Below are 12,195 nucleotides of genomic sequence, written 5' to 3' on the forward strand. Positions count from 1 at the left end.
TCCCACAACTTCCAAGGAATCAAATGTGCTAGCTGGGATGTATCTTGCATTATAAGACCATCTTAGCAACACATTCAAATTTTAGCTTTTAAGAGTCTCAGCTCAATCACTGTAGATATCTACAGGTCATACTTATTTAATTTATTTCGATCATACTGCCTCTATATTCTCTCTCTCTCTCTCTCTCTCTCTCTCTCTCTCTCTCTCTCTCTCTCTCTCTCTCTCTCTCTCTCTCTCTCTCTCTCTCTCTCTCTCTCTCTCTCTCTCTCTTTCTCTCTCAAATTCAATTCAATTTGCTTTATTGGCATGATGTAACAATGTACATATTTCCAAAGCTTACCTTGGATATTTACAATATGAAAATAATAAGAATCTAAATTGTCAACGGGACAACAGTAACAACAATATCCAAGGGTCAAAATAACTGAACAATAACAATAAGCATACAGTAGACTACATGTGCAGGTTGATTGGTCTGTCAAACACTGTCCCTCATCTTATGGCAGGCAGCAATGTAGTGGCACTGCCAACCCACAGGTCTCTGCGTCCTCCCCCAACAGGAGTGGTAGCCTACTCTCATCACAGAGGTCTTTGAAACCTTGAATTAGGTTTTCAAATTTGGTGAAATGACACTCTCTAATTGTTTTATATTTTTTACATTTTCTCAGGAAATGCAGCTCTGTCTCAGGTTTCCTCTACAGGGAGCCAGGTTTTCCTGTGTCTACCCTTCTCAATGGCAAGGCTGTGCTCACTGAGCCTCTCTCTCTCTCTCTCTCCATATACAGTATATATATATATCTTTCTCTTACTCTATTTCTCTCTCTTTCTCTCCCTCTTTCTTGATTTCTTTCTCTTTCTCTTACTCTACTTTTCTCTCTCTCTCTCTCTTCTCTCTCTCTCTCTCTCTCTCTCTCTCTCTCTCTCTCTCTCTCTCGCTCCCTCTCTCTCACATATCTTTGTTTTTGCATAATCTATATTCTAATTGTTATTAATCAATCCCAACCAGTTGTGCCCCTCATACTAAGATACTGTATCATATGCAGAAACATCTATTTTAACACAAATGCAATTATACATGATGAAAACAGAGCTCCGTTTCATGCAAAGGCATCACAGATCACACACACACACACACACACACACACACACACACACACACACACACACACACACACACACACACACACACACACACACACACACACACACACACACACACACACACACACACACACACACACACACACACACGAGAAATCAAAGGTCCGGACCAGAGGGCCACAGGGGACATGGGCCTCTCTCCTCCTCTCATCCTCTGCTCCTCAGTACTGTATTTAATGTAGTGTGACTCTTAGTTCCTATGGCTCTGCTTTGATTCACCAGCTAATTCATTCCTGAAGGGACGCTATAACCCTGATGATCTCTCCTCACTCCTTTTGACAGCAACAGGGTGTGTGTGTGTGTGTGTGTGTGTGTGTGTGTGTGTGTGTGTGTGTGTGTGTGTGTGTGTGTGTGTGTGTGTGTGTGTGTGTGTGTGTGTGTGTGTGTGTGTGTGTGTGTGTGTGTGTGTGTGTGTGTGTGTGTGTGTGTGTGTGTGTGTGTGTGTGTGTGTGTGTGTGTGTGTGTGTGTGTGAGAGAGACAGATATCAGTAAATAGAAATGTCCTCGTGCAGTGAAAAGAAGTAAGCAGAATCAACAACACCAAACATTTCAAATGCAGCCTAAAACCAGTGACTGGTGGCAGGGTATCAGTGGACTTTGAATGGTGTCAGAGGGTAAGGGGTCGTTTTGATTTCGCTTAAAGAAGTGCATTCATGATTTGGCCATGGCAAGGGAAGAAACTTGAGATGTGATAACTTGTTTGTCAGCGCTGAATAGCTTCAAAGCAGGCAACCCAAATCCTGCCTGTAGGGGTTCTGTATTAGATCAGGGCGACAAGTGATGACATTGGAAAAGAGCTGAAACGCTGCCAAGCCACAGACTCCTTACTGACAGACTAGAGAACCCAGGACAGGGCTTGTCTTACATGTGGTATACACCCAGCCCCTGTGTTATCCCTTAGCAATCAATCCCCTTTACCATCTTCTCCCCACAAGGCAGCACACTCAGCTCCCAGCTCCTACAATCAGGCGCAGGGTCAGGATCTGGTTGAGGCTCTCCGTGGGCCCTCTGAGGCCTTGCTCCTCCCTGTTGAAGTCAAGGACTGCATCCTAAAGGGGCGCCCTATTCCCTATTTACTACTTTTGACCAGGGCCCATAGGGTAGTGCACTATATCGGGAGTAGGGTCTCACTTGGGACACAGCCAAGGACTGTCGGGGGCAGTAGCAGTCTTTATCCTGTGGGCCCTCATGCCTTCACACTGAGCACCAGAGCTTCGCTGGGGTCACTGGGCCATTAGTACTGCATGGATTTTAAGGTGAGCTCTGTGTGTTTCACTCTGTTATGCCGCTGTTTGGCAGCTGTGGCTGGTGGACTGGAGAGGGGTTACAGCCATGGCTTAAGGGTGTTTGAAGAGATCTCTCTGGCTGTGGTGTTTCCCTGTCATGGCGACAGCTTCCTCTGAGCAGGAGCTTACTGGTTGGTTAAGAGGTTAATGTTGTGCTAAATAGGGAGATCAGGGCGTTGCTGATCAGGGTGACGTTTTAGTGATGAACAGTTACTCACCCTTTTAGAGCCTCAGCTGCCAACAGCAGAGATGATGGAAGGAGTCCAAACTGTGGCTGTAAAACATGAGGTGTGTAACACGGTTTATCACACCATTTGGCCTCTGGATGCAAAGACAGTGGTGATACCAAGTGGTTAATCAATGCCCACATGCCACTTCACTTTGCTCAGGGATATGAAGGCCCAGGGCGCAACCCTCGTTGCTCTGGGCAGTACACATAGCGGAGCGAGCCCTGTTTGCTACAGTGAATCTGTGTTAGTCATGCGAGTGCCTCCTCCTCCTTTGCCTGAAGAGGCCTCTATCTCTAGCAGACGAGAGAGGAGCAGTCATTCTTTGGGCTGAGTCACGGTGACAGGCTAAATCCTCTAGTAGGTGGTTTCTCCTCTGAAGTGGAGTTGGAGCCGTAAGCTCAACATCTGTACGACATTGCCAGGACCTGAAGAGATCGCCCACAGGATACTATACTTACAGGCAGGGGATGGTTTCTTATCCACGGGGCTCCTCTCTTTGTCTCGCCTCCTCTCTGCTTCGTCTGACCACAACAAGCCAACCAACCAATCTCCTCTGATCCTATAGAGAGAGAGAGAGAGAGAGAGAGACAGAGAGACAGAGAGACAGAGAGACAGAGAGAGACAGAGAGAGACAGAGAGAGACAGAGGAGCATCACTGCCCTTCAGGACCACTCAGTCTCAGCCATTCTCGGCATGAGGACTGTGACTTTTAGGATTCTTAACTGAATCATGCTTCGTTTCACTTCACTAATGGAAGTGAAACACCAATTGAAGTGAAATAATCATGATATGTATCGTGTGATAGTGAATAGCGGTGATTCAGTGTGGATTCCCAGGCTCCGGTCTGCTCTTATGCGGTAGCAGTGTGTGGGTAAAGTCACCGGGGAAGCCAAGCCAGGGAAAAAAGCCATATTACAACCTACTGTATGTGTTGTGATAATTGTGTTGTTTGCTCTATATCCTGTTAGTTCATATGCCTTGACACCGTGATATATAGGCCTAAGGCTGAGACAATAAGAAGACACAATAAATTCAACCACACCTGTGTTTCATCACATAACCGGAGAGCAACCTCTTTTCGGTGAAGTCCACAAACAGTTACATGACTCACAGCACGTTCAAGTAAGTTCATGTTTTTGACATTTTCGGACGACTAAACAACTATTGATTTAGAACCACAGAGTTACCGCAAGTTGCAAAGAAAACATGAGCCGCCGCCACTAATATTCCAGCACCATTTCAACTTCAATATTTCGACACCAAATACAGTGACATCCAAATACAATGACATCTAAAATATACCAACACCTATTTAGTCCAATCAACGTAAGCTAAATATGATGTGGCTGTCCATGGTTCTGATTTCTCTGTGTGTGTGTGTGTGTGTGTGTGTGTGTGTGTGTGTGTGTGTGTGTGTGTGTGTGTGTGTGTGTGTGTGTGTGTGTGTGTGTGTGTGTGTGTGTGTGTGTGTGTGTGTGTGTGTGTGTGTGTGTGTGTGTGTGTGTGTGTGTGTTGTCAAGTAGAAAAAACACGTTGACTCACCCTACATGTAGAGAAATGCCAATACCATCCTCCTCTCTTTCATGTTGACAGAACGATCTGTGATCTGTGACTATTTTTTTTGTTCCATCCTCTCAGGCCAGGGGCACAATGTTTGAATTTATGGTTGAATCAGAATCAATGTTATAATAATTGGCCAGTATTGAGAATTAAGTAAAACCAAAAAAGTCCAAATCCCTATCTCCATCCATGGCTAATTTAGAAAGGGCCAATTTTAGCTAGCTAACTAGCCACCGGACAACAACGCAACAAGATGCAACAATTCAAGTTGATTCTGTCAATGACGTATGCTCTCGATGTGACGTGATTGGAGTGAAGCCAAATCCAAACTGGCTTCCCTTGACACTTTTTGTTTTGGTTTTGCCAGGACCATTCACGTTTGACCTCTCTCAATTTAGTTCAACGCTGGTTGGCTATTATTATAACTTCTTTTTATCAAGGGAGGCCGAATGCTCGCAGGCTTCCCTTGAATTCAATGCTACGGGTGGCAACAATGTCCTTCTCTTTTTTGACCAGACAGCATCAGATAGATGGCCTACACGTACAGAGACAGAGGGGCGCTGTTTCGCTCGCTCGGATGCTTTCTCTGGTGAGATACATTCGGCCTCTTGCAAATTGAAGGAATATTATGAAACACGGAGAGACAAAAGATACATTATTTAATGGTGGGTTTTCAAAGAAATGTCATGGTAAATGTTTTGGGGGATGCCCGGCTTCCCTTGGCGTCCTTGAATACACGCCACTGCTCTTGTGTCTGTGATAGCCCTTGTTGTAATGAAACGTTTCTAGGCTAGAGACTCATCCAGTGACTACTATACTCCTCAGAGAGTGTTCTCAGAAGATCCTTGGTGGGCCTTTTGAGAGAGGATTTCACCTAATTCAAATGGTTTGGTCTCCATTGTTAGACACAACAACCCCGTTTAAACTTGAACATTTTCTGCATATAGTCTACGTTGCAAACATACAGCGAGCCAAATAGTAAAGATTCTTCATATTCAAACGCCACCACAAGTGATCTCCCTACTTGTGCCAATATTCATAAACAGTATGTGGGCTGCTTTTACGAGATTTAGAATTTTTCAGAAGGGGGGACACGTAACCATAAATTCCAGAAAGTGCCCGACGCCCGGGCTTCAGTCCCTTCAGAGAGAGGCTCGGTAGCGGGCCTGACTCTGCTCTGTGATTTTACTGCACCACCGTGACCTTTCAGTGTTCAGTCACAGCCATTTGTTTGGCTGACAGCTCGCGGTGTAATAACTAAGCGTGGTGATGGTTTGCAGAAAGTAATACTCTGTGATGTGCCAAACTGCACTCTGCTCCGGTAAAACAGGAAACCAGCACCTGGAATGCAGAGACATTCATTTTTCAAGACACTGGGAATACCCTTTTCTCTCACGGCCATTTTGAATCCTAGGTTTTATTCTGGGTTTCTCACAAGAAAAATACATGTATATCAGAGTAACTCAGAACGACAGTTAATACACCCAGATATTTTTGTTGCTCATAATTAACCATATGATACAATACTTTTTGTCCAAGACTCTTTTTCATACAACTATGGCTAACGGTCTAACGATCATGGCTAATGTTTATGTAACGGATGTGAAACGGCTAGCTTAGTTAGCAGTGGTGCGTGCTAAATAGCGTTTCAATCGGTGACGTCACTTGCTCTGAGACCTTGAAGTAGTAGTTCCCCTTGTTCTGCAAGGGCCCGTGGCTTTTGTGGAGCGATGGATAACGATGCTTCGTGGGTGACTGTTGTTGATGTGTGCAGAGGGTCCCTGGTTCGCGCCCGGGTATGGGCGAGGGGACGGTCTAAAGTTATACTGTTACATTTAGTTCATATCTGCTCTCGGAATTAAGACCTTGTTAGTGAAAGGAGGATTAGAACAACAAGAGGAACGTCCCCATTGGTTTAGCTATGAGGGTTGAAGCTGTGTTTTGCCTACTTGAGTTTGCACACAGGAAGTGGACTGGACAGAGGGTTAACTAGATTGTACTGTACTCAATCAATTCTCAGTCTCTTAGAGGAACATCTTTCCATTCCAATCTTATTCAAACAGTTTCCCGATTATTACGCTTCAATGACTTGAAACTACAATGACTCATAAGTACCGAGGCCATGTTAAATACACAGTTGAAGTCTGAAGTTTACATACACTTCGGTGAGTCATTAAAATGTGTTTTTCAACCACTCCACAAATTTCTTGTTAACAAACTATAGTTTTGACAAGTCAGTTAGGACATCTACTTTGTGCATGACACAAGTCATTTTTACAACAATTGTTTACAAACAGATTATTTCACTTATAATTCACTGTTCTGTCTCCTAGAGATGAACGTACTTTGGTGCGAAAAGTGCAAATCAATCCCAGAACAACAGCAAAGGACCTTGAAGAAACAAGTACAAAAGTATCTATATCCACAGTAAAACAAGTCCTATATCGACATAACCTGAAAGGACTTTCAGCAAGGAAGAAGCCACGGCTCCAAAACCGCATAAAAAGCCAGACTACAGTTTGCAACTGCACATGGGGACAGATATTGTACTTTTTGGAGAAATGTCTTCTGGTCTGATGAAACAAATATAGAACTGTTTGGCCATAATGACCATCGTTATGTTAGGAGGAAAAAGGGGGAGGCTTGCAAGCCGAAGAACACCATCCCAACTGTGAAGCACGGGGGTGGCAACATCATGTTGTGGGGGTGCTTTGCTGCAGGAGGGACTGGTGCACTTCACAAAATAGATGGCATTGTGAGGAAGTTATTACGTGAAGTTATTATTATTATTAGGTTATTATGTGAATATATTGAAGCAACATCTCAAGACATCAGTCAGGAAGTTAAAGCTTGGTCACAAATGGGTCTTCCAAATGGACAATGTCCCCAAGTATACTTCCAAAGTTGTGGCAAAATGGAGTGGCCATCTCAAAGCCCTGACCTCAATCCCATAGAAAATGTGTTTGCAGAACTGAAAAGGGCCTGCAAACCTGACTCAGTTACACACCAAAATTCACCCAACTTATTGTGGGAAGCTTGTGGAAGGCTACCCGAAACGTTTGACCCAAGTTAAACCATTTAAAGGCAATGCTACCAAATACTAATTGAGTGTATGTACATTTTTGGCCCACTGGGAATGTGACATTTTACATTCTTAAAATAAAGTGGTGATCCTAACTGACCTAAAACAGGGAATGTTTACTAGGATTAAATGTCAGGAATTGAAAAACTGAGTTTAAATGTATGTAAACTTCAGACTTCAACTGTACAATAGTTGAAGAGTAGGAACAGAACACAGCGCATTAAATCTTTACCTTTGTAGATCTAGTAGGGTGGGGGTTTAGAGACACATGGGATATACTCTGTACAAAATTGCTTGAGCGTCTTCTCCTCTCAGAGCTCCTGAAAGGAAATGAGAGCTGAACCGTATTGGAGGGAACTTCAGTTCAAGACCGAGGTGCTAAAACAAACAGGCATGGGTTTCAACACAAAGACAGAGGCTGAATGGGAAAGTAGTTTGAGGAGTTGCTGTTCTTCTGTCATAAATAACCTTTTTGTTAGGCCTTGCATTGTTCGATTTTCACGGTTAAATGGATCATTGTGTGTCGTGTTTAAAGGTAATGGCGGTTAACTATAGGAGGTAGAAGTTCATTATTTCTCACAGCTGTGTATCTAAATCTACTGCTGGGTTTATTATCATGGTAATTAACCATCTCCTAGCTACTAAAATAATACTCGTCTATTCCCTCACATTTATTTGGCTTTTCAACTTTAATAAAGGTATGGTTTATTGTTTCTACCATCAACAGATTTAGCCACGACTCTCAAAGATAAGACATTCATATCTTGACACAAAGACACACTCAGGAACACGAATGCGCACACACACGCACACACACATGCACAAACACACACACTTGACATGAACTGAACTTTTTGTGCCATTCTTGAGAACCCATTTAGTTTTCACAGACTGAGTCACAAACAGTTGACATGGGGAAACAGTTAAACAGACCCGGACAGACAGTGAGTTTGTAGGTCTACATTGTTAAAACACAGTTTACTGCCCCTTGAACAAGCTGGGAGGATGGTTGGACAGCTTTGGATGTCTCTTTAAACAGTCCTGATGGAGGGGCCCTTTTTCTCCACTGACGCTGCATTGTGGGGAAGGTTTGTCATGAGAGCACTAGTGTCTTTCAGCCAGTCCTTTGGTGTATTTTGCTGTTAACATCAGGTGTCTCTTTAAGACAGTCTTGCAAGTGTGGGGGGCCATGTAATGTAAATGTAATGAGTTGAGGGGAGGGGAGAGGAGAGGGCCCTGGTGACCAACAGGAGAGATCAAGCGTGCCCCTGGTAGCGTCCCATAGCCCTGGCTCTTCTGTCTCCTCTGCCTCCCGTCTGTCCGGCCAGTCTACGCTGGGGGAAGATACGACCATGTGTCGCAGCACGTCAGAGGAGGGACCGTTTTACCGCTCCTCCTCCCCCATCTCCACATACCTCCCACATACCCCACTTGCACCTAGTCTTGGCAGGAGTCTTATTAATAAGACAGCCATTACGATCTAAATACACTACTTGAACACGTTCAAGGAAAAATCTTGCCTATATTGTGTCAAGCAGGTGTTAGCAAACTACAACATCAACTGAACTGAGGCCAGCCTGCTGTGTGCAAATCTGACTGTCTCTCAAACAGCCATCTAAACGAAGAATGACTTGGCAGGCAGCGCGCCGCTTGTTTACCTTTGTTGAACCTAGCCGCTTATCCTTGGTTGCAGTGCAAACATGTCGTGGTTTTGTCCTGAGCGAAGTCTCATTTGAGTTGCTGCTTTCTTCCAGGACCCCAGTGATTCGTGCTACGGTTTGCTGTCTCCAAAGGTGGTTTGGCGTACACTAGCCTGGCTGGCATCCAAGTTGATTTAACTGTGGATCTTTTCATCCAGCGCTATTTGACCTGATTGTTCAGCCTCGCTTGCCGAAGAATAATACACCCTTATGTTCAAACGTGTTGCGAAGAAACAGTGGATTTCTTCAGAGGATGCGGCCGACAGTATAATGTGTCCTGCTGTATACATATCACTGGCCTACTATGTATACATGTCATATGATGACATGATAATGACAATGCCACCTCATGTCGTTTCCTTCAGAGCTTCTGATGTCCAGAATGGAGACCTCGGCCCCGACGACCACAGAGAAGAAAGGCTCTGGTCTGGATGGAAACGGCTTCACTGGCCTCCCGAGGAAACTCTCACCTTCAGCTGTCACCAGAGGTACTGTACACTTTTCTTCAATGACTTTTAAAGAAGAAGGGAGGAGACGTTTTTTTTTGTTTTACTGGAAGGATAAGGGTCCGCCTCTGTTCTTATGTGCACCTCGACTCCAGGTTGGTTTGAGTACTTCTCCTGCTGACACAGGTTTTACTGTGAGGATAAGGGTCCCTGCATCCCTACATACTGTAAGACTGTCACACCAAGCCAAGGACTTACAGAGACTGACTGGGCCCGGGGGTAAGGAGGAGGTTTGAGAGAGAACATGCACATGAACTATACATATCAAAGATAAAACGCTGTCTTGGGAGAAGTTGCTCTGGGCTCTAATCGGCCCCGATAAAACTCTTCCTGTAGCACCTGGAGCAGTCAGAGGTGACTTACAGTAGAGCTGATAGGAATCAGTAATGTAACGCAGGGCCCTGTTAAAGAGCATCATTAATACTGAACAGGTACTGTAGCATAGCTGTGTGTGTGTCACGGGGAGAAGTTCATAAAGACTAAAGACAGTGACGTGGCTCGATTTGGGGGCATAATCTCTGATTAATGGTTTGTATAACTACAAGGGGCTGGCCTGGGAAAGGTCAATTGGCTGTGTTTGTTGAAATGAATGAAAAGTAGCAGTGTACCTCTTTCATCGGGCGGCCGGGAGAGACAGAGAGAGAGAAGGCATGTTTTAAAGATGTCAGTGAATGTGTGATGAAAGGCCAGTATAATGAGGTTGAAAGACCTTGTTCTTACCTCCAGAGTATCACACTGATAAATTACTAAAAATGTCTGGCAGAGTAGAGTTGCAGTGGGGCGACATGGCCCTTCCTTCAGAGATTGACAGAGATGCAGATTGACGGCTACCTTTGAAATGGTAATACAACTTCTTGTGATTTAGTGACATTTTTACTCTTTAATGAAGGGCTTGGTGGCCTGCCATGATAAAGAAATATCCATTAATTGTTTAAGGAAGAACAAAGATAAAAATAGGCCATTCATTTTTTTGTCCCTAACGAATGACATCAGACCCAATTTTTTTTAAACCTTCTATAGACCTCAAGTTTGTTTTCATAGCCTTGTGGAGTTTGCAGAGCACGGCCCGTTAGTCCAACAATAATTGAAGGATTTTGCGTGAGAATATGGAAAGACAATTTGAGTTGACAAAGAGTTCAAATAGTAGGGGTCTATAAGGGCGATTCTGTGATGTCCTAAACGTCTACTAAGAATTCTTGCTACAGAATCCAGTAGTTTTTCTCCTAATTTAATTCAGAGTGAATCCTAATTCTTTAACCTATCAGAAGGGCCAAAGCTAATTTGTTAATTAGACCCATTTCAAGATGTCACTGATAACTTCAACTAATACACATGTATGTGTCATGCAGGTGAATGAGGACCCAAAAGCGACTTGGCGAAAACAGAGTCTTTAATCCAGTAAAGTAATTCTACAAACATAAGACATAATTCCACTCGTAATGACGAGAACAGACTGGAGACTCGATCAAGAACTGCAGGTTGCCTCGGGAAGGCACTTGAACCTAGCAGACTCAGACACCTGCTCTCCACGCAGCATCTGAGGGAAACACGACACGACAGGGCGATACACAGACACAGCACGGTGAACAATAGACAAGGATCCGACAGGACAGGAACGGAAAACAAGGGAAGAAATAGGGACTCTAATCAGGGGAAAAGATAAGGAACAGGTGTGGGAAGACTAAATGATTGATTAGGGGAATAGGAACAGGTGGGAGCAGGAACGGAACGATAGAGAGAAGAGAGAGAGGAAGGGGAGAGAGAAAAAGGGGAACGAACCTAAAAAAGACCAGCAGGGGAAAATGAACAGAGGGAAAAGCAAAATGACAAGACAATCTAAGACAAAACATGACAGTACCCCCCACTCACCGAGCGCCTCCTGGCGCACTCGAGGAGGAATCCTGGCGGCAACGGAGGAAATCATCAATGAGTGAACGGTCCAGCACGTCCCGAGACGGAACCTAACTCCTCTCCTCAGGACCGTAACCCTCCCAATCCACTAAGTATTGGTGACCCCGTCCCCGAGAACGCATGTCCATGATCCTACGTACCTTGTAAATAGGTGCGCTCTCGACAAGGACGGGAGGGGGAGGGAAGACGAACGGGGGTGCGAAGAAAGGGCTTGACACAGGAGACATGGAAGACAGGATGGACGCGACGAAGATGTCGCGGAAGAAGCAGTCGCACAGCGACAGGATTGACGACCTGGGAGACACGGAACGGACCAATGAACCGCGGAGTCAACTTACGAGAAGCTGTCGTAAGAGGAAGGTTGCGAGTGGAAAGCCACACTCTCTGGCCGCAACAATACCTAGGACTCTTAATCCTGCGTTTATTGGCGGCTCTCACAGTCTGTGCCCTGTAACGGCAAAGTGCAGACCTCACCCTCCTCCAGGTGCGCTCACAACGTTGGACAAACGCTTGAGCGGAGGGAACGCTGGACTCGGCAAGCTGGGAAGAGAACAGAGGAGGCTGGTAACCCAGACTACTCTGAAACGGAGATAACCCGGTAGCAGACGAAGGAAGCGAGTTGTGAGCGTATTCTGCCCAGGGGAGCTGTTCTGCCCAAGACGCAGTGTTTCTGAAAGAAAGGCTGCGTAGTATGCGACCAATCGTCTGATTGGCCCTCTCTGCTTGACCGTTAGACTGGGGATGAAACCCGGAAGAGAG

At 45.0% G+C, this 12,195-nt stretch overlaps 1 protein-coding gene across 3 annotated transcripts in view; it reads left to right on the forward strand.

Moving 5' to 3' along the window:
* The window catches only part of LOC124011435 (zinc finger protein GLI2-like), a 95,064-nt gene that overhangs the window by 4,558 nt on the left and 78,311 nt on the right, over positions 1–12,195 (forward strand). The window contains exon 2 of one of the 3 annotated variants that reach the window (XM_046324803.1): positions 9,385–9,507. The exons of the other annotated variants lie outside the window; for them this stretch is intronic. Within the exon in view, the coding sequence (XP_046180759.1) occupies positions 9,451–9,507 (57 nt within the window). The 5' untranslated portion in view covers positions 9,385–9,450. The remainder of the gene's footprint in view (positions 1–9,384; positions 9,508–12,195) is intronic. 3 annotated transcript variants of the gene reach the window in all.

Source organism: Oncorhynchus gorbuscha, linkage group LG23, assembly GCF_021184085.1.
Source record: "Oncorhynchus gorbuscha isolate QuinsamMale2020 ecotype Even-year linkage group LG23, OgorEven_v1.0, whole genome shotgun sequence".
NCBI lineage: Eukaryota > Metazoa > Chordata > Actinopteri > Salmoniformes > Salmonidae > Oncorhynchus > Oncorhynchus gorbuscha.